Source organism: Balearica regulorum, chromosome 16, assembly GCF_011004875.1.
Source record: "Balearica regulorum gibbericeps isolate bBalReg1 chromosome 16, bBalReg1.pri, whole genome shotgun sequence".
Classification (NCBI taxonomy): Eukaryota; Metazoa; Chordata; class Aves; order Gruiformes; family Gruidae; genus Balearica; species Balearica regulorum.
The window spans coordinates 2,014,882-2,041,506 of record NC_046199.1 but is presented as its reverse complement, the minus strand read 5'-3'; the positions used below and the strand labels follow the sequence as shown (position 1 = coordinate 2,041,506).

Below are 26,625 nucleotides of genomic sequence, written 5' to 3'. Positions count from 1 at the left end.
AGAAGTGACTGGCAGCTGGCAAGATGCACCCTGACAGCAAAAAGGGTTCAGGACAAGGGAGCTGGAGCTGAGCAGGGATGTGTTCTGGGATGCACCAGAGCATTTATTGCTCTCTTCCTTTACAGCAAACAGCATTGCCAGAAGCATTGCATTGCTCAGCAGACTCAGAAAGGCAACTGAATGCATTTTTACACTGGCAGCAGTTGTCCACTGACCTGTCCTACAGCCGTGCACATCCTTGCTAGTGTTCAGGCTCAACAGTCTTCTGCATTCCTCTTTGCAGTTGAGTATGGGAGGATGGAGGGTAAAAGGCAGCAAAGAAAACACACGCTCTTATCTGAATGTGCCTCCAGAGGAACGTTCAATGTGGTGGCCGAGCAGCACCCTAATACCACACTTGTTATAAGTGTGGTATAAAGCTTATAAATAGGCTAAGCTCCGGCTTCAGTAGGAATGATGTCTCTTGCTAGAGCCTAAAAGGCAGTCCGAGGAATGGCAGAGCAAGACATTTGGGTGGTGGGAGCATATCCGTGCTCCTCCGGAGCCGTGTCCCAGGTGTGCAGCCTGTACTTCTCCTGCTCAGGTTGTTTCAGCAGTGCTGCAGCTTTTGTGTGCTCCTGAAGATGATTTTTGTGGTTAATAATGGAGTCAGCAGACTGTTTGGATCACTTTGCAAGCTCTTTATTTTGATGGTGAGCACACCAGCCTGACCACATTTCTCCATAAAGTCCCTTCATGCAGCATGAAAAAAGCAACAATTAGTAAGCTTAAACCTGCTGAGTTTCATGGCATATCTCGTAAGTCTTGAAGAGGTGAGAACTTCGATACCCCAGTTTGCAGTCGCAGATCCACGAACCCTGAGCCCCAGATGGAGACCCTCAAATCCACCTGTGTAACTCATGTCACCAGCTTAGCACAGGGACCTGTCCCAGGGCTGTTGGGCAGCCCGTGTCCAGCCCCGTGCAAACGGTGCTTTTGGTCTACATAAGGAAATCCTGTCTTCCTTGGCTTGGATCTGGCAGGCGCGGAGGTCTGACACCTACTTAGACAGAAAGGACCTGAAGAACAGAAAAAGTTTAGGGCTGACTGGAGAAGCCAGAAGGGAATTTGCTCACTCCTAAGTCAAGAAACGAAGAGGAGGTGAGGCCTCGTGCTCACAGTAGCTCACCTCCTGCAGTTCCGGGGCCACGTTCAGTGTTAGATTGCCAGGCTCTCGGCAGCCTCCATAAAATTGGCTGTATCACTTTATTCTCACGTCAAAAGCACGTTTGGCACCGAGGCCAAGGAGAGGAATTTCTGCAGCGGATTAGAAGAGCTCGTTCTCACCTCCCCTGGTAGAAGATGCTCCTCTGAGATCAGCTGGGGTGGCTGCAGGCGTGAGCCTGCACCCCGTGCAGCTCTTAACGCAGCCCAGTCCACAGTGATGGGAGGCTGGCTCGTGCTTAGCCTTCATTTTTACTATAGAAGGAGCAAGGGATAAATTGTTAGCAGTTAGCAGTGTGCAGCGGTTTCATATATTGTCTGTGCCTTATCGTAACAGCACCGCGTTCTCCTCAGAAGCCTGTCCTGAATCTGGGGGGGGCGGTTAGACCATGGGCAGGACGTTGACTTCAAAATGGTTAGTGGCTTTGTAAAGGAAAAGGAAGGGGCTTGCCAAGTGCAACAGTATAGTTGCCTTCTTGTGGAGGTCCAGCAGGGCCCCAGACACGCTGGAAGCAGGTGGAGGTGCGGTGGGAGGTATGGAGGAGTTTGTTTCTGCTGATGGCAGGGCTGTGCACAGCCTCCCTCGCTCCGTGGTCGGCTATGGCTGCCGGTGAGCGTGGATGTGCCGTGTCACAGCTGCGTGTCTATTCGTTGCAGATATCAACATGGCCGGGGAACCTAAACCTAACAGACCTAAAGGGCTGAAGAGAGCAGCCTCCGCGTTGTACAGGTAGGTCTCCACCTCTCCACCTCCCTGCAGCGAGGTCTCGGGGCTGGTATTTGCCTTCCATCTGGGGCCGATTTTCATACCCCCGGGCTACGGCCCTGAGCTCCCTGGCCCCTGCCCCAGGCAGCCCTGGGCTGCTGCGGCATGTTCAGATCTTCTCCTCCCATGGGCTTCTTGGGCTTCACAATGCCCCTGGGTGCAGGGAGCAGAGCAAGAGGCGTCAGTGGCAGACCGAAGGTTGGCCGATGCCCATGGTGTTGTGGGACTCTGCCTGGGCACGGTCCAACTGTGAACGGTGTTGGACCTGGAGATCGTTGGAGAAAAGCAAGCAGTACCCGCTTTAACTACATCGGAGGTCTTGAAAGAGGTGTAACAAAAGAGCGCTCCCCTCCAGCCCCAGCTCCTCCAGCTGGGGAGTAGGAGTGGGGCACAGTGGTGTATGTTGCGTGTTGGGGGAGAACAGGGAAAATTTAGGGAAAGACACTGGAGAAAAGGGCAGGAGAAAAATGACAGGGAAAGGGAGAGAAGAAAGAAGAAAGTGGGAAGCCCTTGGGGCAACGGATGGAAGTGATCCAAGGAGGAGGCTGGGGGAATCCCCAGGGGAGCCTGTGGTGCAGAGCAGTGACCAAGGGATCAAGGGAACGGGAGGGACAGATGGGACATGGAGTAGGTCTGTGGGAGATGCAGGGTGTCACGGATGGCAGTGTCACCAGCTCTAGAGACTTTATCAAGATTTTCACAGGAAGCGAAGATTTTAATTTAAGCCCCAGAGTCTGGAGTCATGGGAATATGGGAGAAACTCATTAAGATCTTGCTCCTGAGGTTGCAGAAGGGAAAACTTAGTACGCTGCAGGTTTCAAGAACCCCCAAACAAATAACAAGATCCCAAAATGTGTTTTATTTATAAATTCTCATTATTTTTATGCCAATCTCATGGTATGGAGACTGGGGCACTGAGTCAGGATTTGGAGGGTGTGATGTTGGGAAGAACAAACTAAAGTCAGTATCAGGATTATAGGTGGGTGTAATAAAAAAGGAAATCACAAGAGAACTGTAGATTTTTCTACCAAAAGAAAACAAAAAAGTGAGAGGGATGAAGAGAAATGAAAAAAAACCCATGATGCAGACTCAGCCACGCAGTCCACCACCAGTGTGGTATGAAGTGGCAAACCTCAGTGGTGGCAACGCTCTTCTGGCATAGGCAAACCCACCAGAGCTTCAGCAACCCTCCCACCCCCAAGGCATCTGTGGAGACCTTCCCCGGGTCTCTCAGCTGAGCTCTTCCTTTGCAGCTCTCACCAGGCAAATTCTTCCTCCCGCCTTGGGCCAGCTTGGCCCTTCACCAGAACCTGGCCCTCAGGGTTCACAGGGGACGGCAGTCAAGGGGAAGTGGTCTCTCTGTGCATTACCCACGCTGATGTATGGAAATAGAGATGACACAAATCTTTCTATTTAGCTGCATGTATAGTACTTACGTGGTGCTGGTAGCCATAACGCTAATCAATTCATTCCATACATCTTGCAATAAAGAGATTTCACTTGCTCTTCGTCCATGCCTTGGCCACTAATCCATTTCTGTTGAAATGACCCATATTTCACACTTCCAGGCTGTAGATGAAGAGAGAGCGAATGAGAGATGTTTCCTTCCTCCCACAAATATGGATATGCTAAAATATGGGCCAGAGAACTACACTGCTCTGAGCTTCAGCAATATTTCATCCCAGATTGGTGACGGATTTAAACTTTGCCATCTGGACTAGCAGAAATTACGATATCTTGCAGAAAGCAGGGAATCCAGGTTTGCAGTGAGCCGTGGTTATAGCTTCCCTAACCATCATAAATTTTTCTAAATGTTAGACTTCAAAAATCACAGCACTATAATTTATAGAAATGCTGTGTTAAACACATAAGATTTTTTCAAAGGTTGGGTTTTACTTTGTCTCACTCCAAGTCTGTTTGAGAGGGTCAAGGGGAAGGGAAGGGGAAGGCAAATCTCATTTTGGACATAGAGAAAGCAACAGTCTTGACAGTCTTTCTTGATCCCCCCAGACCAGGGGGGTATCTGGGTGTTTAATAGAAGTCCTTTGGGATACAGCCTCCCATCTACCTCCAACAGGTAAAACATACACCCAGGTTCATGCCATCATAAATTTTCTCCGGTCTCTCCACAAGAGGGACCTGCAGTTAATATAAAACCTTGCTGTCACCACTGCTCTCCCCCAATCATCTCTCTGGATCTTCGGGGCCTCCTTCCCTCTGCCTCTGGCATTCGCCAGAGCATCCCTTTGCACATGGGAAGTCCCTTGGGTGCTCCTGCCTGGTACCCCGGCCACCACTGCCGAACGCAGACGTGCCTGGACGTACTGCAAATCAGTTAGTGAGGATGGCTGGAAAATGAATTTGTGTGTTGACCATGTCCCCCAGGTATTCACATACTGTGTCTCAGAATGGTTTGCCTTCTGGCGACACTTTTTTTTGCCTGCATAGCAAATGTCTGGATGGGATTTCCTGGGGCATTTGGGGCCACGTTCAGGTCGTGCCAGTGATACTGCTGTGCTGTGAGTTGGGTCTGCCCCAGGGCAGTGGGGTCTGCCACTGCTGCACTTGACCTTTGGAGGCACAAATCTCTGCCCTTCCCTGTAACACTGGTGCTAATGTTGCTCTGTAGCCAGAAGGACAGCAAGGACAACCAAAACAAAAACTGCAAGAGCTACCCAGTGTTTGGCAGCTCAGTGGCCCAAGGAACCATCTCTGAATTGGTGACAGAAACAAACCACCGCTGACTTATTTTCACAGTTTACAGATGCAAGTGGATGATGTCCTTCCAGCTCAGCTAGCATCCGCATCCCTTGTTATACCCATTATGCTCCCTGCTGAAAGCTGGTGTCAACCCATCTCCAAACAGATCCACTCCTCCCACGTCTCAGCAGCGGTGCTGGGAGCAGTGACACCCCCACAAGCCCTAGTGCCAAATCCACAAGGACAGGGCTGAGAAACACCCGCAGGGCAGAGGAGGAGGCGAGCAGTGGTACCCAAACGCAACAGACCCAACACTGGCGATAAGGATGTGCACGCTGTCCCAGCCTACAGCAGCCCCGGCATCTTGGAAATGCCGGGCTCCCTTCCCACGTTCCTCTCCCAGCTTCCCACTGCCTTGGCTATTTGCAGGAGGAAGGAATCTCACACCGGATACACAAGATCTTAAAAGCTCACTATTTGATCAATGCCAGATTTTCCAAGGAGTTTTCCAGCGAGTATTATTTCTACTGCTGCAATGGTTGTGCAACCATTAGAAGGATGCAGGCTGAGCACAACGTCTCACTTGTGATTATCGGTGCGGGGCTGTCAGGCAGTAATTAAAAGCACAGTCGCTCAAATGTACATTTGCGATTCAGGTACGTGCTCAGAAATGGCACCACAAATGTAATGTAAAGGCAGCACATATAAACAATTGCCCTTCAATTATGAATATCTGGGGTTTGAACCTTTGTGAGTCATTAATAAAAGTTTATTTAATTACTAAAGAAAAGCAGAAGAAATGCATCAGGAGGTGGAAGCAGCATGTTACTTGACACAGCCTTACAGCCTTCTGCTGCTTCTCACTCTGATTGTCCCTGCTTTATTTTTAAAGGGCGCAATGTCACCAACTGATTGAAAAATGGCAAAAATTATTCCTGTACACAAAGGAAGCACTGCCAGGTCACTGAAAAATGATCCATCAGTCTCAGGAAGGTTTATCGTACGTGCAGTGAAATTTTCAGGCCCACAGTGTCCAGATAAATCACCCACGCTAAGGCGCTCACTTTTTACTAGCTTTTTTCCTGCATTCATGTTGGAAGATGTGCCTTTTGCTCAGCACCTGACTTCGAAGGACGCTGGTAAAAGCATCCAGCCACTGGATGCCTCCCTGGCATTATCTGTGAAGCCATGACCCGACTGCATGTTATAGCAGGGTCATACAGTCACGGGCTTCCGAAAATCCCTTATTTCAGCCTGCTGCCTTCCCTGAGGGCTGTCTCACGGTCAGCAGGCGTTGAAGGCGTACTGCCAGCGGCTGACATCAGAGCGTTGGCTGTCCCGTACCGCACTCAGTCTGAGGGTGGATTCATCTCCTGTCAGTGCAGCCCTCTGTGCTGTCAGAGCTTTTATGTGGTCTCATTGTCTGGAGTCCCTTTATGCTTGCTGGGTAAAAAACCAGTTCTTCACCTGACAGTACTTCAGATGGCTGCCTTTGGATGTGATGTACCATGACCTGGGACTGCCTCTTGCCCCGCTGGCTTGCATTTCTCTCTTTACATTCCCAGTGTCTGAAGCTAAGTGAGATGAATCCCACTGTTGTGGGGAAGTCAGGATCAGCTGCCCAGGGCGATTATGCCCCTAATTCCTTTTGAAATGGGTGGAAGTGTCTCCTGAGGATTCGGGGCCAGGGTAGGAGTAACACCCCTACCCCCTTGCTTTTCACTCACAAATATTAGTAGATGCTCTTGCAGATCAGGCGTGTTGTAAGGCAACTCCACTACCTCTGTAAACAAGCAGCAACACTGGGCCAGTAGCAATTTCCACCAGAAAAACACAAGGCTGCCCAGCTTTGCTCACACATTCATAGAATCATAGAATGATACAACACAGTTAGGGTGGGAAGGGACCTCCCAGCCCATCCAGTCCCACCCCTGCCATGGGCAGGGACACCCTCCACTAGCCCAGGTTGCCCAAAGCCCCATCCAACCTGGCCTTGAACACTGCCAGGGAGCCAGGGGCAGCCACAGCTTCTCTGGGCACCCTGTGCCAGGGCCTCAGCACCCTCATGGGGAAGAATTTCTGCCTCACATCTCATCTCAATCTCCCCTCTTTTAGTTTAAAACCATTCCCCCTCATCCTATCACTGCATGAATTCCCTACTGCCAATGGCGTAATAACATTTACGGTGTTTATTAGCTACTTTGTATACCAAACTGCTGTTTTGACTAGTTTTGAAAAAGGCTTAGGACTTCACCTGAGGTTTTAGACTTCTCCATCCTTCTCCAGTCCACACCAGGTTGGATCTACAGGTACTTGAGGCCAGGCTTCATCCTGTTGGTGCTGTAGCAGAGCCCTGGAGTGAGGTGGAGGTGCCCAAATGCTGCAGAGAAGGGTTGGTGATGGAGGTGAAGGGTGCTCACCCCATTCAGGGCTTCACCCCTTGTTTGTAGATGCACAGCTTTGCCCAGGACAGTGCTGGCAGCAGCAGGGCAATGCCCATGCGATGGGGTTGGAGCTGCAGCTCCTCTCCATCCCTGTCTCTCTGGGGAGCCGGCCATGTGTGGAGCCCCCGCTGTCCACAGCTCTACCAACAGGGTTCCCACCGGGGAGTGAAGGCTTGGGAGAAAAGCTGGCTCAGAGCAGGACTGTGACTAGGGCAAGAAGAAAGGAATGCGGGTGTTTCAAAGTTTTCCCAAATGCCCCCAAGCTTTGTGTTGTTTATGAACAAATGATCTAAAGCTGCCTCATGGTCTCCAAGCCACAGTGAGCTTCCCAGCAAGAGCAACAGCCCATGGAGGGAGGTTTTGCCGTGACTAAAGACACTGCTTCATCCCATTTGGAGTCCTTGAGCCGCAGGGCTTCTCTTGCCTGTGGCTACAGAGAACATTGGCTCCAGGGCATTGCTGGAGCTAGCCAGAACAGTTCACCTGAGCCTGTCAGGACTGACGAATACTACAAAATTGCAGCAATTTCATTTAAGTTGCATCTAAGTTGGTCCCCGCTCCCCAGACTAAGCCATCGCTTTAAATGCGGACATCCCCACAAGGTGTTTGTGGACGTTTCTCCCCACCCCAGTGTGTAGGTTTTAATCCTCCCACGCATCCTCTTGCTCCACCTTGAGATAACCAGGTTGACACTCTGCTGCCAACATCACCCTGTCCGGTGCGTTCAGCCCCTCCATATCTTTCCCCCGGGCTCAGCCCACCTCCCTGCAGACACCCGCAGCCGGGATGACGCGTGTGCATGTCCTGCCAGGTGGAAGGACAGGGGGGTCCCCTGTGGAGGGGGAATAAATCAAGGACCTGGGAGGCTCAGCAGGCAATGAGGGGGTAATAATAATAATACATTGCCCGCACTATTAACCCATGCCATCCTGACTCTGTCTCTGCAGCGGCTATGACTTCGACTACGACTATTACAGAGACGACTTCTACGACAGGTGAGCAGGGGAGGCATCAGCCAAAGGGGTTTTCTGTGGGGTGAGATCTTCCCTCTACAGTGCAGCTCCTGCCGTGGGGAGCGCGGTGGGGTGCAGGGTGGTCCAGCCCAGGCGTGGTGGGGTCCACCAGCCAGGCTGTGCCCCTGCTCACCACCGGTGCTGTCTGGGTTCTGGTTGTGGCATCCGATGGCTGGCACAGCAGGGCTGGGGGTGCTGCAGAGCTGCTCAGCCCCTTCCATCCTTCCCCCCTGCTCCAGGCTCTTTGAGTACCGGGGCCGAGTCTCTCCGGTGCCCAGGGTGGTTCCTGTGAAGCGGCCACGGGTGACCATCCCCCTCGTCCGGCGCGTGAAGGCGACGCTCCCCGTCAAGCTCTTCGCCAGATCGGCTGCCATCGCCAACAGTTCGGCCAAGTTGAAGTGTGAGTATGTGTGTGGGGTGCAGTGGGACGGTGCAGAGATTGGTGTGCACGTGGACCTCCCATCCCCAGGTGTTCACCCACAGGGCCAGATGCTCCCAGGGAAAACCTTAAAAAACCCAAAACATCTGGAAACAACACACCAAGCAAGGGCCTTTCAGAAGCCCGCAGGCTGCGACTGCAGCAGGGGAAGATGCACGTAACAACCTAAGCATGCCAAAGCTGGGTGTCAGCCTCCACAGCATGCCTGGACAACAGACACAGAGGCTCTTTTGGGTGCATACAACCACCCACAGCCCTCCCTGGCTTTTCCTGCCAGTGCCGTAACAAGCAGCAAGGGCTGGCGGTGGAGGAGGGCGCGTTGCTGCTCCGTGCAAAGCCAGCCTCTCCTCACCTGCCCACCTTGGATGCTCTGCAGGGCACTAAACGCCTTTCTTTCTTTCTTTCTTTCCTTCCTTCCTTCCTTCCTTCCTTCCTCCAAGTGAAGTGCAGCGAGCTGCAAACAATCAAAACTGAGCTGACGCAGATCAAATCCAACATTGATGCTCTCCTGGGCCGGCTGGAGCAGATCGCCGAAGAACAGAAGCTGTCCGCAGGTCAGTTGGGTGCACACTGATGCCTCAGGGCTGGTCTGAGAGCAGGTGGAGTGCAGGGACTCACCGGCAGAGCTGGCCTTAAACCGTTGCAGTTCAGAGCATCCCCTGGGCTCTGACAGTGAAGTGTCAAGACCCAGGTTCCAGGGTGGAATCACAGGCAAAAATTACCAAAATTCCCCAAATTATGGAATTAGGTTTTTAAATGATGAGATTATTTTTTTTTTCTTTTGTGATATAGTTTGTATTTTTTTAGTTTGCTTTTTTGTTCTATTATTCTATTCCTATTCTATTCTATCTGCCTCCCACACTCACTCCAGAGACATGCAGAATGATGACCTGCTCTGCCCTCTCCAGGGTTGCTTTCAGGCAGCTTCCTCAAAATCAGCAGAACTTCCCATTGCAGAAAAAAACCCCCAGCTCTGTTATTTACCTACCAACTGAATTTGGAGGCCCACTGGATTAGTGCCATCGGGCTCCAACCATTGCCTCCCCCAGCCCCTGATGGCTTGGCTCTTGCTCTCCCAGATGTACGGAAGAAGGCAGATGGCAACAAAAGCGAAGTCTCGCAGGAAGACACGGCATCAGAGGCAGAGGTCAACACGGAGGAGCCGCTGAACGGGGACGAGGGTGAGGAAGAGGGTCTCGCACGGGATGAGTGTGAAGATGAACTGGTAAGAGAGTTTGGTTAATACATCCCTCCGCCAAAGGAGTTCAGTAATCAACAAGAATTTTACTGGAACTTACTAAATCCCCAGAAAAGTAGTTTCTCCTTCCTCAAAAGAAATTGTTGTGTTTAAGTCCCATGATTGTTCACAGCTTGTTCTTTCAAATTGTTCTGCTGCTTGCAAAAGCTTTGACCTATCAAATGTATGTGGAGACACAGAAGAAACATATTTGACTCTTGAAATTTGGACCACATTTATCCTTGATTTCACAACTATTAATTAATGGTTAAAACTCCCAAGTAATTCTCAGATGGCTTGAAGCACACGGCAGAGACCGGCCACGTTGTATTATCTGCGCTTCCCTAACACCACGCGTTTCGTCTGGACAGACACCAAATGGCAGAAACCTAGTTATAAGGTCTGAGCAAGCCACAAGCGCTGTGCCACATCCACAGCAAGGGCAGCGCTTGAGCGTGGCTGGCCTGATGTCATGCACACGTCAGCCCCATTCACGTTAGTCCTGCCCGGAATAAGGACACTCCCAGTGAACAGATTTTGTGCCTAAAAAGCATCTGGGTGGACGCCCTGTTCTTGGGCACTCTGATGGTAAGGGTGATACAGGGCGCTGTATTGCCACTGGCAGCGCTGTCATTTATCCCCAGTTAAGACCCCTCTGAGAACAGGATCAGCTCCAGACCCAGGCAAAGGGCAACAGGGTGCTGGGGTGGAAGGACAGCCCTGCTTGCTGCCTCTTCCACAGGGCTGCAGCCCTGGAAGCTGGGCTGGCTGGCATGGCTCTCCTGCGGAGGCATGGGGCATGTCTCTGAGCCTGAACCGAGTGTCCCCTGCAACAGCTCCGCTCCTTCCCCACCCCGGCACTGGTGGCAGTAGAAGTGAGGATGAAGCTCAGCATCACTTTCTTCTTCCTCACCCCGGCATCGCTGAGGTGACCGCACCACATCATTGCATGTGCATGGCCCTCTTCCTATGGCCAAAAAGCTCCTCTAACTCAAAACACTTCCCAGCTCATTGTACTCTTCTACTCTGCTCGACCTTAGTCATGATGGATGAGGGATGTGAACGGGGTCTTTCAGCTGTTTTGGTTTCTGGGGCCTCATAGCTGAAGTCCATGAGTCCTGCTAAATCTAAGAGATGATTAAGGGGAGAGATCATAACAGATAAAGAAAGGCAACATAAAGAAGAAAGGCAAAAGGTGGCCTCCATCTCTATGTCAATTAGGATAACGAAGACCAGGTTTGAATTACATCAAGGGGAACAGATGGTAGAAATTAGGGGGAAACTTGCTGATGCTAATGATGATAAAGCAGCGCACAGCCTGTCAACAAAAAAATACAGACTTTTCTGCCATCAGTGGGTTAAGAAAACAGAGGGGACAGACATCTGCTAGCAATCATTTAAGAAAAGCTGGTGTTCATTAAGAGTAGGTGAACAGGATGACTATTTCAGCTCCTTTCCATCTCTGTTTTCTGTAACTCCAGTCCTAAAGTGGCATTGAGATCAGAAATATTTTTACCTGTCCTGGCTCCTTGTGAAATTAACTCTATCCTTGCCAGAACCAGGACAACTGCCAACATCAGACAGGCTCGCATGTGCTCAGCATGGGGCAGGTTAACGTGTGCAGTTCGTCTGCAAGGATGTTCTCTTAAACGCTGCAAGGTGACTCACAGAAGCTGTCCTTTATATTTTGCTCCTGACCTTACAACACTGAACAGTTTTGAAGTCTTTCCAGTTCCTGGGGAGTGACTCATTTATCCCACATCTCTTTGGCTTACACACATTAGTGTGGCCCTCACCACCTGCTGTTCATGGACATGGTGCCCACATTGGTCCCTAAAAACATTATCTACCCTTGGCTTTGAGGGACAGCAGTGTCGCAGGAGAAAAGTCAGAGGTACTCAGATCTTACCTAGTAGTTAGTTGACTGAGTTCCAATCAGTAAATTTAGATATGTAAAATATTTAATAAGTACAGTTGGATTGGCGGTCAATACTATTTACTACACACGTTAGTACGGGATGCAAAGATTATCATGTAAGCTTATGATATGTATCTTAAATGTTACACGCATGCAAAAAATGTCACTTACCAACCAGTCGATGCCTGGTGTCAGGTAAGGGATCTCTCACTCAAGGGGAGATCCCCGCTGCCCAGCCAGCTGCTATGGACTGAGAGCTCAACAGTCCCTGATGGGTGCAAATATTTATAGTATAACGTAAAGAGGTTGATTCATACTCTGATTTTCTGCTGTGTTCATGCAGTTTCGGCCGCTTATCAGCCCAGTCTCCAGCCACACCATTTTTATTTTTTTTTGTTTTGGTCCTGGGTTCTCACTGATTGCCTCAAACAATAGGATTAACTTGGTTTAGGCTTACTTGCTGAGCATCTGCCTGGACCAAAATCCAGTTAGTTCAGACAGGAGGAGCACATCCATCACAAATGCAAAAGACATAGTTTACGCAAGGCAGGAACCAGACCTGCCAACACTTGGGCAGTACCCAGCACAGAGGCTTCTCTGCCATGAACCTCTTTCCCCATGGTGACAAGTGGAGAAGATCCAATTGGTCTTGGGTTTAGGTCCCACCTATACCCTGTGGACAACTGTAGGATGTCTCCTGGGGACAAGCAGGACCTGAGCATCTCTGTTCAGAGTGGGGTTCACTGAACCAGAGCTCATATGAAAATACTATGGCTTAGCAGAGTGGTGCTTCACAGTGCTGCAGCTGGGTGAGGGGGAGCATTGCAGACCCCAAAGGAGTCAGGCACACAATTCCCATTGAAGGTCAATGGGAGCTGGGCAAACACTTCCTTTGAGCCCCACTTCCAGTGCAAAGTTGCTGCCCTGGTTTTGTGCACAAATCTCTGCTTGGCCTTGGTGAAGTTTCCAACGTCACTTGGGGAAATCAAGTCCAAAATACACACTGCAGCCCACAGGGAGCAGAATGAAGGGGGCCACCCTCCCAGCATGAGTTTGTGTTCTTTTCAGAGAGGGTGAGCAAGAAAGGAGCTCTGCAGAGGAAGGATAAAGTAGGTAATGCTTCATTTCCACATGCTCTGCCATGAGGCTCAGGGACCTGGGAGGCCAAAAGACAGACTGAACCAGTGAAAACCAAGAGAAAAAAGAAGCATTGAGTACCTTGGCCTTTTCCGTGTGCTTTGTCACTAGGTCCCTTGGTCCCCTGCCCCATTGAGCAGTGAGCTTACACTTTCCTTAGCCTTCCTTTTCCTGCTAGTGTACCTGCAGCTGCACTTCTGACTCCATCACTGCACACTCTGTATTCCTCCTGGGTGGCTCAGCTCTGCTTTCCATCTTCTAGATTCTGTCTTTTCATGTAGGAAAAAAGCTCATTTGAGAGCTTGCTGTTCATCCATGCTGGCATCCTGCCACAGCTGCCCAACTGTCATCAGAACGGACCATGCTTTGAGACAGGTGTCCTTGAAGATGACCCAAATGCCTTGCCCTCTGGAGCAGTCTCCCATGGGATTTTGCCTAGCAGATCCTTGAACAACCCAAAATCTGCTCTTTTAAGTTCAGGGATTTGATTCTGCTCTTTATCTTGGTCACTTCTCTCAGCTTCACAGTCTCACGGTCACTGCAGCCAAGACTTCTATCCATCTTCACACCTTTGACCAGTTAGTCCTTGGTCATCAGTAACAGTCCAGAAAAATGTCCCTCCCTAGTCAGATGGTCAGTCAGATGTGTCAAGAAATTGTTCTTGACACTCTCCAGAAATCTCCTGGGTTGTTTGCACCCAGCCCTGCTGCCCTCCCACCAGATGCCAGGGTGGCTGAAGTCCCCCAGGAATACAAGGGCCTGTGATCAGGTAGCCTCCTCCAGCCATCCAGAGGAGACTTCGTATCAGATGGTCTGTAGCAGATGCCTGCCATGATGTCACCCGTGTTGGTCTGTCCCCTGATCCTCACCCACAAGCTTTCAGCTGACTCAGCATCTGTTCCAAGGCAAATCCCTGTGCATCTGGGCTATTCCTTTGCCCAGAGCACATGCCACCTCGCCTGGCTTTCCTGAAGAGCCTGTTCCCAGGGCGCTGCCTGCTCTGTAATTGCAGAGAAGGAGCCTTTGTTCGGTTGCCAGAAGTCATAAGCCTCCAGACTTCCCTCTCTTGGGAGTCTCCATCCACTGCTCCTTTGAGCGTAGTCTCCAGCTGCCCCTTCATCACGCATCGCAGTCCTGAGGCTTTTCCCCTGTAGGGTCTCTGCAAAGACCCTGTTGGTTTCCCTAATTGTAAAGATCTCTTTATCTCCTGCAGTGCCCTGTAAAGCAGCCTGCTGCTGACACGGTTGGGACTGGGCTCCCTTGCCTTGCCTTTACAGATTCCCTAGCATCCCCTGCAGACATCTCCTGGATCCATTTCCATCTCTAAAGCATTTCATCACAACATTTGACCTGTGCAGGAGATAAAATACTGCTGCTGAGCACATAGTTCTTTTAATGACCCTGCATTGCAGAACGGCTCCAGGAGAGGGACCTTCACATGCCGTGCTTTCAAAACCACGGTTGCATGGGGAGCAGTTCACTACGCCGGCACTGTTAGTGATGGCGTGATGGATATTAGTTTGAAGTGATGAATATTATGAGTGTTATCATTCTGGATGATGAGTTCTGCGGCAAACTGGGACCAGTTTCTGTGTTCAACAGCAGAGTCGTTACATCGTGCACGATTTACCATTGCGGACTGACTGCACCTTAGCATCATTGGGCAGTTCCAGTAACGCGGGAATGCCTGTTCACTGGTGCAGGCCATTCCTTGGTCCCAAATTAATTTCTCACAGTGCTACCAGGCATGAGCTGTGCAAGCACACGCAATAAACTTTATGAAGGTGCTGAGCATGGACTTAACCTGGCCATGCAGAAGTTAGGCATCCAGTCTAAGCATGGCAACTCATGCCACAGGCTCAAGACCTTCCCTGGGACATGCCCACTAGAGGTGCAGACTCTGGTGAAGCCCAGATCAGACACCTGAGTTTACACAAGGGAAGGTGGGCTTACTTTCATCCCAGTCCCTTTGAGGTTCAGCAGGAGCCAAACTTCAAAATCCAAGAGGGAATCACACATCCCAGGTCTGTTTGGCAGAGCCCTTCCAGAATAAGGAGCCAGAGGCAATTTTTGGTTTCGCCTGGGACTGCATCTGCCAGAAACCACAGCCACAGCACCCGCTGTCCCCATCAGGGGTGCTTTGTAGCTCCTCCACCACGCTGAGCGGCATGTGAGCTCTCCCACACCATGGCACCAGCTGGTCACTGCGTGTGAGGTGTCATGGTGTCCAGGCAGGACAGGAGGGACACGTGGTGATTTACTGTTTCTGGTTCCCTCTTCCCTCCAGGAGAACAGCCATTACACAGATGTGGAGGATGCCAGACTACAGTAACCAGGTACAGCTCGCACATGGCTTTTTAGAGGCTGATCCTGAGCAAAAGCTTTCGTTCCATGCATGTCAGGCTGGGGGGGCTGCTACTTCAGAAGATGCTCTTTTCCACTGATCCTCTGTGTTCTCCTAGCACTGAGCCTGGCTGCTCAGCTGGGTCACTGATCAGCCCCTCACTCCCTTTCCTAAATGACAAATCTTTGAGGTTCAAAGAAAACGATGTACCTTTTTTTCCCTCTTCTCTCTCTCGTCTCCTTGCAGCCCATTCAGAACAGCAGTGAGCAACAGTGTGAGGAAAGCACGAGGCTAACCCCTGTCTTGGCACGTTGAGCAAGACAAGCTGAATCAAAGTGATGCTGTCATCTCTACCTGGCATTCAAAAGGAGAAAGATGGCCCAACATCTTCCATCCATCTGTAAAGCAAAGACAAAGAAAACTCATCATCCCAGTGAATCCCCACTACCCCGTGCAATGGATTCAGAGCTCTGCAGCCAGCAGAGGCAGGAACCAGACCCTGCACAGTCCATAACCATCACTGACTGGATAACGGGAGAGCGGTTGTGTCACCTAATGAGTCAGAGATGTTCTAGAGCTTTTTGTAGGAGAGGAGGGAGAACTAAGCCTAACCCAATAAAGACATTTTTTCCCTGTGCTAGGTGAGAGCCAGAGCATTTGCTAACTGGGGGAAAAGTACTGTCTCAGTTTGGACAATTTGTGTTCTCACGCTAAAGGTCATGTTGAGGAAGAGGGCGTGGGGTGAGCTGTCCTCCCAGAACGGTCACCTCCTGTCAAGTCTCTTTTGCCCCACGAGCTGCCGCAGGTACACGGGCATTTCCAGGGGGGAAGGAGCCGGTGCTGGTGCATGTGCTGTGCTCTTTGCAGCTGCTTGAAGAGAGGAAGGGGAAAGGAAGTTGCCTGCAGGCAAGCAAGTGCTCCCAAATGTGAAACAAAGCAGACGTCATCTTCAATGGTTTGGTCTCCTCGTCCTCCACTGGGAAGCCACTGTGTGAAGGCTGAGCAAGTCTCTGCAGAGGGAGGGGGTGCAAGCGTGCGTGGATGAGACCCTTTTCTTGGACCAGCTGCTCCCTGGAAGGGATGTAACCCACCTTCTCCAGCCCAGTGCCAGAGACATCAGTCCCTTCCCCAGGGCGCTCATGTCTCCTCTTGCCCCAGCCTCGCTGGGTCTTCACACCAACCTGGCACGGCAGGAGAGCGGCGCAACAGCTCCTGCTCCTGACTGCGAAGGCTGTGCTCCATCACCAGCCTGACGGGTCTGCGCAGCGTGACAGCCTGCCTGAGCGTAACCAGACTGGTATCGGTGAATACCCCAAGCACGATGCATGTGGGCGTGCAAGCACCTCCCCTGCCTAGCCAAATTGAAGCTGCTGTTGACCCGTGCCATGTCCTGCGAGCAGAGGGCTGCAGCAGCCAGCACACAGCTTGTCGTGGGAACCCCTCACGTCACAACACCCAAGAGGTGTCTCAGCCTTTCTCTTCTTGCTCGTTCCTCCTTCGTGGGCTTATCCAGTTTTTCTGAGTTCGGGGGCAGATGGGACTGAAACTCAGGCAGCACTTTATTCACATCAGATGTGTCCTGCCCATCTTCCCCATTCCCCTCCAAAACACACACACACATGTCAGTGCTTTGAATCCAGAACGGTGTCCACAGCTTCTCCTTGGTCAAACCCTCCCACAAAACGCGTGGCTTCCCAGATGGTGTAGAGTGCTCTGAAAGGGGACTCCTGCTCTCTGCTCCAGCGCTCAAAGCCGGACCTCATCTACAGCATCTCTCTTTGAAGGGTGAAGGGGAAAACAGGTGCTGGGGGCCACGCTCCCCTCCCCTGAGGGCCATCCCGGAGCAAGCATGGCTCTTGAAGCACAATGTTTTATTTGCATTTCTTAGTTTCAAATACTTCATGAGGGATTTAAAGGGATAACCGTGCTTTCCCCTACCTTTTTCCGGTTCCTGTACAATTTATCCATTGTGTTGTACTGAGCCATTGTAGAGCTGATTTCTAGGCTTTGAGAGATGAGCTGCAGTTTTTGCTATGAACTGACTGTGATGCTGATGTTTGGGAGAAAGGTGACCTTGTACATACAATCCTGTATAATAAAAGAAAGAAATCTAATTTGCTTTTGCTCTCTTCTCTCTCTGTCATACGTGCATAGACTCACACACTTTTCCCCCCTCTATTTCAGACAAGTAAGTCTTCTTTCCCTTTATAAGCTTCAGCTCTGCCCACAGGATTTGCTTTCCCTTACACAAGGAATATCCCACTGGGCTGAGCAAAACATCTGGGGCTTCACAGGGGCTCTGGGACTTTTCCTCTGGAGGCCTGGATGCTCATTTGATACAGGAGAGCAGGGGACAAATCCAGACTTTTCATCTCCAGACTTTGCACTGGTCCATCTCATAACAGAGTGGAAAAATGAGACTGCTGTGCCACTTTGCACAAGCCAATGGTGCTAATAAATGCTCCTTGAGCACAATGTCTTCTGGCCATGTCCCCAGTCCCTCCTCAGCAGAGCAAAGCTCACACCATGTTGCCAGCTGTGCACATATTCCCTGGAGTAATCATCCAAACCCTGGCATGTTTGGCACCAGTGACCGCATGCTGCTACCAGGCTTTCAATGCTTTTTTCAGTTTCCAGTCCTAGAAAGTTGTCTGCTGAGCCTGGCCTGAGCTGTCATCCAGCCTTGGAGGGCAAAACTGCCTATTGCATCCGTTCAAGTTCATGGTGAATCTGGGGATGCTTGAACATCCATCCATCCATCCATCCCGCATCAGTCACCAGTTCACTTCAAGATGAGGAAAGCAGCATGGTCAGACTAATGGATGGATGTCTTTGTGGCTGGCAAAAAGGAAGAAAGATGGGGGAGAAAAAAACAGAAAAAAATAATAATCAAAATGTCTGGCTATCAAGATCAAAATCAGCCCAACCTGAGGTCTGTTGAACCTTCTACCTTGGCTCTGAGAGCAACCATGGCTCAGCACCTTGGAGGAGGTCAGAACGCTTCCCTGCTCCATCCCCACCCCGAGCCCCTGCCTCACCGGGCAGAGGCTGAGCCTGGCTCCGGGCTGGGGCTGGGTAACTGCAGCGTGGTGCAGCTCATCAGCTTTCGGCCATTAGAGCACGGTCGAGGTCTCCTAGCAAACAACTGGTTTGATTTTGTTAATTATTTGGGGGGAAGAGTGAGGGACCTTGGGAGCTCTTATGCCTGCCCTTGTTCGGTAATTAACTTTGCTCTTGGCTGTAGATAGGGCCTGAACAAAATGAGTTCTGGGCTTTTCATGCTCATCGAGTTCTGTATGTGGCCATCCAGAAAATCTTTGCCTGAATTGGCGAGGGCACAGCAGTGGGTGGGAAAGGGAATGTGCATCTCACACCGCCCCTTTCACCTCTTAAGGCCATCAAGCAGCTGTAAAGCTTCCTGCTGACTTCACTGGGTCCATCAAGAGAGGAGCAGAGGGAGAAGAGGTGTCACCCCCTCCGAGCGCTGCTTTCCCGGGGACAGAGAGGGAGGGATGGGGACAGGCCGATGCCCGCTGCAGCGGCACGAGGCACAGCAGCAGAGCTTTGGAGAAAGAGGCAGGTAAAAGCACATGGGCTCTAGATGTTTAAGGACTCCAGAGGAACAGGCGCACAGAGTGCAGACAAAGCCACTGGTGCCGTTTAAGTGTGCACCTGATCACGGTCAGCTCCTGTTCCCTGACTTCCCCATGCCATCTTTCCAAGTGTGAACGGACACGAGAGATACAGTGTGAGGTGCTGCACGCTCAGAGCACAACGCAGCACTTGAACCACAGCCCATCCATCCTCATCCTCAACCCCAGCCCAAACCACGCTCTGCTGTCACAGGCGAACAGACCACAGTAAAGAGCAGAAGCCCCATTACTGGGCTTGTCCCAGTTAACAGGAAGATGTGTGGTCCTCCCCAGGGCATTTTAAATATCCATGACATGAAAAGATCTGTCAGATCTCATCAGCATCTTGAACGAATATAAAGGACTCTCACCCTACATGCACCCACCTTCCTTCTCCAAGATCCAGTGTCCCCGCAGAGTTGTTCCCTGTGAACTGTCCCTGCCCTGCTGGGACGTGGGAAAATGAGGGTTTGGCCGGTCCATTCTCACCAGCATTTTCCCCAGGGCAACAGTTAATTCAACATCTGCACATTCTGAAAAAAATTGGCCAACATAAACTGAGCAACTCAACTGAACATACATGCCGCTTCCATTTTGTGAACTGGGGAAAAAAATGCTTTTGTTAAAGCCTTTCCCCACCACCCCCAAAGGCAAGATCTCATTACTAAGTGCCCTCGACCTCACTTGGCTTCTCACATTTGCTGCTCTGCTCGTTGCCGTCCCATCTGCGTTTGGTGGCGACAGCAGCATGGTCTTTGTTGGAAACAAAACCAAAGGTCTCAATCCTCACTGCCTTGCCTGCACCTCTGCAAAGGAAACAAGAAACGTATGAGGTTGCTGACACACTTTGGGCTTAAATGTGCTGCTCTGAATGGGAACAGCAGACGTGCAGGAGGTTTTGGTGCTCTGCTTTCTCATACGCTGGCCTCAGCAGTCATCAGAGCAATAGAGCAGGGTTACTCCAGTCCCAAATCCTCCTTTTATGTGCTGCTGGACATGGAAAGACTATCTGTCAGGCCAGAACACCTGTAATGCTGCATTCACTTTGAGTCAGGAGATGCAATGAAAGTCCCCGCTGACTTTAATAAATCCTATTAACTACAATGAGCATCGCAGTTAAAGTCCATGCAGTGCTTTGGAAATACTTCAGTTACTGCAGCTATAACAGGACTCATTCTTTGGGGAATCTGTAAAAGCCAGTTGCTTTTACATGCCTCCTGCATTGTCTTCCCATTATCTGCAGGACATTTAATTCCATATTTTTCCTCTTCTCAAGAAAGTTATGGAAACATTTGGAGATGTGGTCAAGAACCCCAAGGGCTCCTGGTGGAGTCTGTCCATCCTCTGCCAGGAAAACTCACCCAAGTCTGGGACGGGGGCAGTCCAATGCCAAAAGGACTCAGCCGTATCCAAAATCCTCTGCATGCGTCCGGCAGAGGGGCCTGAGCAGCCATTCCTGCACCAAGCCCCGTGCCGCCGGCACCGCTAACGTGCCCATCGTGGTGGCGTGTGGACGGGCATGTGCCAGTACTGACACGCTGCACCAGTTTAGCAAGAAAACCCTCAAGTTCAGCACTTTTTCGTTGCCCAGATTTACTTCCTAGCAGGTGGATTATTTTCTCCCACAGGTTTGAGCGGGTTCCTCAGACACAACTTCCTACGGACCCCTGCTTTCACCCTCTCCCTGGGCTCACAGCCCCAGTGATCTGCCCAAACTAGTTGCCGAGGGGACCCAGAGAAAGCGTGATCGAGATAGACAAGATGCGAGGGGGGGAAGGGAAGGATAGGGGTGAGAGATGCGGGCAGAAGCAGGAACCCCGTCTCCCAGCCCTGCCCACAGAGCTGCCTCCTCGCTGACGCCTTCTACTCCCGTTTGCAGCAGACGCCCCTGAGGGTGAAGCACAGACCAAAGCTGCAGCCTCCCCATCTGCTCAGCGACCACTTCTTCGTCCCTCCGGCCCCGCTGGTGAGCAACCGCTGCGGCTCGTCCTCAGCGCTGCAGCTGAATTCAGAGATGTCCCCGCTTGGCTGCCGGGTTGGCTGCGAGCGGGCAGACGGGAATGCTTTCAGCCTGTCAGCAGCTCTGGAGCACAGACCGCCACACTCTGCGCACACCGTAAACAGCTGCCTGAGGCCAAGGGGAAAATCTCCTACATTAGGACCACGACCGGGACCTGGGAGGCTTCAGGAACTTCCATCTGCACGTCTCCTTTGATAAAACTGCTTTGGGCGCGACAAGACGGCGACACTTAAATATATCCATTTAAACTGCTTGAAGACCAGTCCGGCAGCGGGGCTGGGGACCTGGATGCAGCATCCTACCCCATCGCGATGCAGGAGCCCAGCAGCACAGGAGACTCGTCCTCGTAGGCAGGTCCAACCACAGGTCCGCACGACTGCAGGAGCAGCCCCAGAGCACGGCAGCACCACGGTCCTGGAGGCAAAAGCAGCGATGTCTAATTGCCACCAGACCTGGGTATTAATACGGTGTCACAGGGGGAGAGAGCGCATGCACACGCTATTAACACAAGAAACTAAGAACCTGTTTGCATATCAGCATCTAATATAATATTTCAGTAAATGTATTAAGAAATTTACGTGAAGGGAAACAGGTATTCCCATGAATTTTTCCAGTTCTCACAGCTTGGACGCATGGGAGATCCTAGGAAGCAGCAGCACAGCAACTCAGAAGGTATCCAGGGGTTACACTGAAGTAAAAATATCATTCCTGCCAGTTTTACTTGCAGTCATTTACGCTATCACAGCCCGGCTTTAAGTCTCACCATTCACAGCTGTTCACACCTGCACGTCTGGTGCTGGGGAAAGTGAACCGGCTGGAACCCAACGGCCACGGACTGGCCTCTCCTTGCAGAGCGCAAATCCCGAGGCCGTGGCGAGGGGAGGCTCCGCGTCTGCGGGGAAATTCAGGCTGGGCGGTATTTCTTCCTGCCAGTAGGCAAACGGAGGGCATGGGGAGGGGGGCAGGTCAACAAGGCTGAATCTCTGGGGCATGCGAGTGGCTGGTCTTTCACCTGATGTTTCTCCTGCTCTTGTTCTCCTCTCCCAAAAAGCAGCAGCCGATTGAGCAATGCACCCTTGCTGCAGCTTCACCGTTACCTGCCAGATACCTGCACACGTGGCACAGTTTTTCCCAACAAGACCATCTTAAGAATTTCTCTTCCTTCCTTGCACCACTGGGAGCGTTCCCCTTGTTGTGGAGCTCAGCCCTGGTCAGCACAACGCCGCAGGCGGGAGCACGGGGATCAGAGCGGCACTGCCTTCACGGGCACCGGGACGCTGGCTGGAAAGTGGCCCAAAACAGGGCTGAGATGAACAATGCTGACACCGCAGAACCATTAGAAGTCAAACGCTTTAGAAACTTAATAGCAAAAATAAGGACAAAAGATGTATTCAGCTTCTCTAATTCACTCCAGGTCCAGCTTTCAAAACTGCTGGATGCATTGGGTGTTGAGTTCTTTTGAAAAACATATCCCAGCTGTGGATGATGAACTTCGGAACTGTGCTACAAAAAGCTTTTCAGAAATCTGGTCCTAAATGAATCAAAACCAATTGTCCAATGGGAATTATTCCCATCTGCTGAAAACCTAATAATGCATTTCAGGAGTGATTTTCCATTGGGGCAGAACAACACTCACCCACCCGTCCTCACCGGGCTGGCTGTCTCACCCAGCCACAGCACTGGGAAGAGGGAAGGCAGAGAAGATAGCAGGGGTATGTGGTGGGGTAGCACCAGGCAACACACAAGCAGGACATTTTCGTTCCTGTACGGGACAACATATGCTTTCCATCACCCCAGATCACAATCCGTCATTGCACTCATTTAAAATAAAGACACAAAAATCAAAGGCTGCTTTTGCAACTGCTCCCCACCGCTTTCAACTCATGCCTTAATGGATCTGAATTATTCCCCCAGCAGGAGAAGAGTTTCCCCAGCAGCAGAACATACAAAACCTGCACCGAATCTGGGAGTGGAGCACTGAAACAACGCAGAGCCAGGCAGCCAGGGCAAAACCCACAGCACTCACCTGCAGGAGGTACATTTCATCTGTCATGGTTTTAAGACTATTTCTGTCTCTTACACCACTTCACTGTAAAGAACAAAAAATCCTGGGGTTATTGCCATCATTTCAGCTGGTTTTCTGGTAAAAGACAGCTTTTCCAGTTAATTATAAATATACATGTTGAAAATAGTCAGTATGATACTGTCTTTCTACAATATCTTAGTAGAGATCATTTCCCACATGATAATTTTTGTTGTGGGATCATTTTCCAATCCAAGACAGATCTCCGCTCTTTTCTTACCAAAGAAAAAACAATTGCGTTGACAACCGAGCAGCAAGGCTCCCTGCCTTTCCAGCCACCAAGCCTGGACGTACGGGAGAGTCCCGCGTCCTCCCAAACCGCAGCCAGGAACCATCCTAATGGAATGGGATTTGCATTTAGATATGCAACTTAACACCTTTGCTAACCATCGCCACTGGTTGTGCATGGAGAACGCCTGCCTCGGAAAAATCGCTAAACACACAGCGGGGACCAACTCAAAGAGTCTGCTGAACTTAAGCCAGTACAGAAACTCTAAGAACATGACTGCACAGAGGATATGCAAAGAGCAACCCCACTTAGAGATGGAAAAACCCTGCTCATACCCTAATTCATATGCGGCAATATAAAACGTACAGACAGCACCAGCAAAAAAAAGAGTATTTATAGTCTAATCCCTTCTGTACTGCAGAAGACGAGGACTGGCCATAGCGGTGGCGTGGCGGAGCCCTCGATGGGAACGCAGAGGGACGGGCTGTCGCTGTGCGCTGTGTTAGTTCCTACCTCCGTCTCATCCCCACCAGCTCTGCTCCTCACAGCACTCCCCTCTTCCCTTCCTCTGGTTTCCTGACTCCTTTTAAGCATCATTTCAACCTACAAGGCCGTGGCTGTGCAAGACCCATCATGAATATCCTACTCTTCTGGAAAACATTCAGTGCGCAACAGGCAAAGCGTGGTGCAGTGGGCATTGCAATCCAAATTAGAAAGGCAAATTTGATATACACAATCGCCTTTTTAACAGATAGAGCTCTCAAACAACAGTACTTCAAGACAGCAGGAATGCTAACGCAGAACCAGTGCCTCTGCACGCACAGACTGATACCTTTCTGATTGCATTTCTCAGTTCTTCCTCCACGACATTTGCATACTCGCCCAATCCTTGCCCTTTGTGATTTCTATGCATTCAGTTTACTCTTATTTTTTTCATTACATACGTATTTCCTTTCTACCGTCAAGAACCCTTCAACCTTCACAGCGAAACCGCTCTCTGCTGCACGGGGACGACCGCGGCTCCATCTCTGGTAAAATGGCAGCAGCGGGGCTGCCACGGTGGCAGCAGGAGGTGCGAGACGCCGGCCCCGGGGGGGGCTCGGGCTGCAGAGGGGAGGTTAGCCCAGGCAGGAGGGGCTCAGAGCCGCAACGGTGCAAACACTCCCCATGTTTGCTTGGAGTTTCCTTCTGCTGGGTGATCCTGAGCCATTGGGAGGAGGACAGCACAGCTAGGATGTCCACTCCTGATCTTCACCTTGTGCTCCAGCTTGGCCCCCTCCTTACTGCTCAGAAGATCACCTTCGTATCCACACACGCCAAAGCACCCCATCTCCTGATTTTGGCCAGCTCTGAAGACACCCCTCTGCCTGCAGTATCTCCATGAGGCGCAGATAGGGCTCCAGCCCCCGCACGCTCCTCGTTCTTCAAGCCCGAGTACGTTCTTGGTCAGGGGCAGGATTTAATGGCCACCTCCCTCATCCCAAACAAAATGTACTGGGAAACAATGTGCTTCAGCACGCAGCTTAAACGAATTTGAGAAAGTGGAGTAGGTCTGGAACTAAAACCAGTCACGTACAAAAAAAATTTGAGACTACACAGCCAGCCCCAACCTCAGCGGCAACCACAGCCTCAAACCTAAATAACCACTTCAAGAGAACCCAAGAGATCTTCATGCGGCTCCTTCAGAAAAAAAAACAAAGGAATGCAATCCTCCCTGCTGACTGGGACTCGTAGGAAAGCAACCCATTTGTTTATGTCAGAAAGTGTGGAGACAATGCAAGGAATAAAAACATTTTAAGCTTTATTTCAGATGAGCTCATGTTTCCCAGAAATTATTTTTTCAAGTTCAGGGTGGAAAAAAGGCTATTTTGGTGCTGAACAAAAACATAGCACAAGGCCAGCAGCAGGCTCTGAGGACCATGAGCAGCACAGAAAGCCATTTTGGTCCACAAAATTAAAAAGAACCAAAAATTTACTTTTTACTTGCCTTTTGTGCCTTGTTTTCAAAATGAATCACATTCAGCTTTTCTTCCTGTAACAAAGGCAATAAAATTCCCTTTTCTTTGCCTGATAATACGCATTTTCTTCAAAAAAGAAGAGGACTGTAAGACCACACCAGAAGCTCCACAACCCAGCTCTGTGACCCAACACTGGTGACAATCAGGGCACAAGCATGGTTTGCCATCATAGTCACACGGTCCTGCTCCGCCCCAAGGGAAATGTTTCACATGGAAGAAAGAAATACAGGAAACCTATGGGATAATTACCCAAAGCAGCAGGCAAGGCCAGGGGAAGAAACAAAGGGTTTAAAACTAATTTGCTTTAATACAGAACGTAGAATTAAGAAAGCTGCTTCTGGGTTAGAAAACCCAAAGTCTCTCTGAGGCCAGAGACCCACTATGGAAGATGCAATGGGCTGAAGAGGGAGGTAACCACCCATTTCTGCTGGGTGTTTGGCAGAAAAGTGATTAATAACACAGATGTAAAGGTATGAGTGTTTTATTTCAGAAATATCCAGTAGTTTGCAATATGCAAAAAGGAAAAAGGGTGAACTGCAAGCTCACACAGCAAGGAATGAGCCGGGCGTTCTAGTCACAAGCAGAAGGAAAGCGAGAAAGTATTTTTCTTCTTGCAAAGAAAAGCCAATTCTTCACCTCTATCAGGCAGCAACATGTTTCCAGGGCCAGCTTAAATTTCTACTTCTGTACAAAGTATGGTTGCTCCCTTGGGCTTGTGACAGAGAGTAACAGCACAGGTTCAGCCATATTCTTATATACAGACTATATAAGAATGTATAGTATAAATATGTATATGATACCATGTAAATGTGTGTGTACATCTTATCTATATTCATCTATGGTGAAGCATCTACAGTAAAAGCACATTCTCCTGAAGCTCTTTCTAAAAAAACCTAAAGAAGAATTAAAAAAAATCTTCTAAAACCTAAGAGACTGGCTGAATCGTCTCTGGAGGCACTTCATCTTCATTATTGACTACAGAAAGAGCTGGAAAAACCTGGATTTCTTCACCAAGGGACTGGAGCCAGGTGAGGCCCCTTCAAGCCAACGGCTTTTGGAGGTGAGAGAGCACATGTTGAAGATCAGCAAGAGCCCTTGAACCTGTTTCTCTTTACAGTTTCACAACTTCCAAGTAGTATCTTCCTCCAAAAGCCTTTTTACTTCTCCTGTCTAGAGATTATTTAAGCGACTGATCGGGATCAGAGCAACTTGTCTTCTCCATCAGCCCTCTGCATTCAAAGCTGGACTAAGGGAAAGGACACATGGAGCTGCATTCTCTTCTCTGCTGCAGGATTTTACTGTTTGTCCAAAATCCTTTTATCCATTAGCCCAAATTAGAGCCATTTGAGAAGAGCTTTCCCAAGGCTGACAGACACTTTGGACTAGAGCAAGGTGTAACTTAGGTTAACTGCCAAAATACCTCTATACACGCAGAAAGTGAG

The 26,625-nt window shown here is 50.3% G+C and overlaps 1 protein-coding gene and 2 long non-coding RNA genes across 7 annotated transcripts in view; 1 reads left to right on the top strand and 2 right to left on the bottom strand.

Annotated features, from left to right (window-relative positions):
• Positions 1 to 17,312, top strand: part of RALY (RALY heterogeneous nuclear ribonucleoprotein) — a 139,797-nt gene extending 122,485 nt beyond the window's left edge. For 3 of the 4 annotated variants that reach the window (XM_075768486.1, XM_075768487.1, XM_075768488.1), the window contains 7 exons: positions 1,861 to 1,933; positions 8,061 to 8,108; positions 8,366 to 8,526; positions 9,006 to 9,119; positions 9,645 to 9,790; positions 15,145 to 15,193; positions 15,448 to 17,312. In XM_075768486.1, coding sequence (XP_075624601.1) covers positions 1,861 to 1,933; positions 8,061 to 8,108; positions 8,366 to 8,526; positions 9,006 to 9,119; positions 9,645 to 9,790; positions 15,145 to 15,189 — 587 coding nt within the window. In that variant the 3' untranslated portion in view covers positions 15,190 to 15,193; positions 15,448 to 17,312. The remainder of the gene's footprint in view (positions 1 to 1,860; positions 1,934 to 8,060; positions 8,109 to 8,365; positions 8,527 to 9,005; positions 9,120 to 9,644; positions 9,791 to 15,144; positions 15,194 to 15,447) is intronic. The other variant, XM_075768489.1, reaches the window with a different exon arrangement.
• LOC142604108 (uncharacterized) lies at positions 650 to 15,461 on the bottom strand. Its single transcript, XR_012838021.1, has 6 exons — positions 11,371 to 15,461; positions 9,554 to 11,318; positions 8,379 to 8,632; positions 6,924 to 7,049; positions 1,169 to 3,538; positions 650 to 1,058 (listed from the first exon to the last, which is right to left on the bottom strand). It is a non-coding gene; the product is annotated as an uncharacterized LOC142604108 (long non-coding RNA).
• LOC142604109 (uncharacterized) lies at positions 17,226 to 21,235 on the bottom strand. 2 transcript variants are annotated; one of them, XR_012838023.1, is made up of 4 exons: positions 21,156 to 21,235; positions 19,499 to 19,639; positions 17,789 to 18,039; positions 17,226 to 17,311 (listed from the first exon to the last, which is right to left on the bottom strand). It is a non-coding gene; the product is annotated as an uncharacterized LOC142604109 (long non-coding RNA). The 2 variants fall into 2 exon arrangements; XR_012838022.1 differs by lacking the exon at positions 21,156 to 21,235 and having other exon boundaries at positions 19,499 to 19,987.
• Positions 21,236 to 26,625: the final 5,390 nt, after the last annotated feature.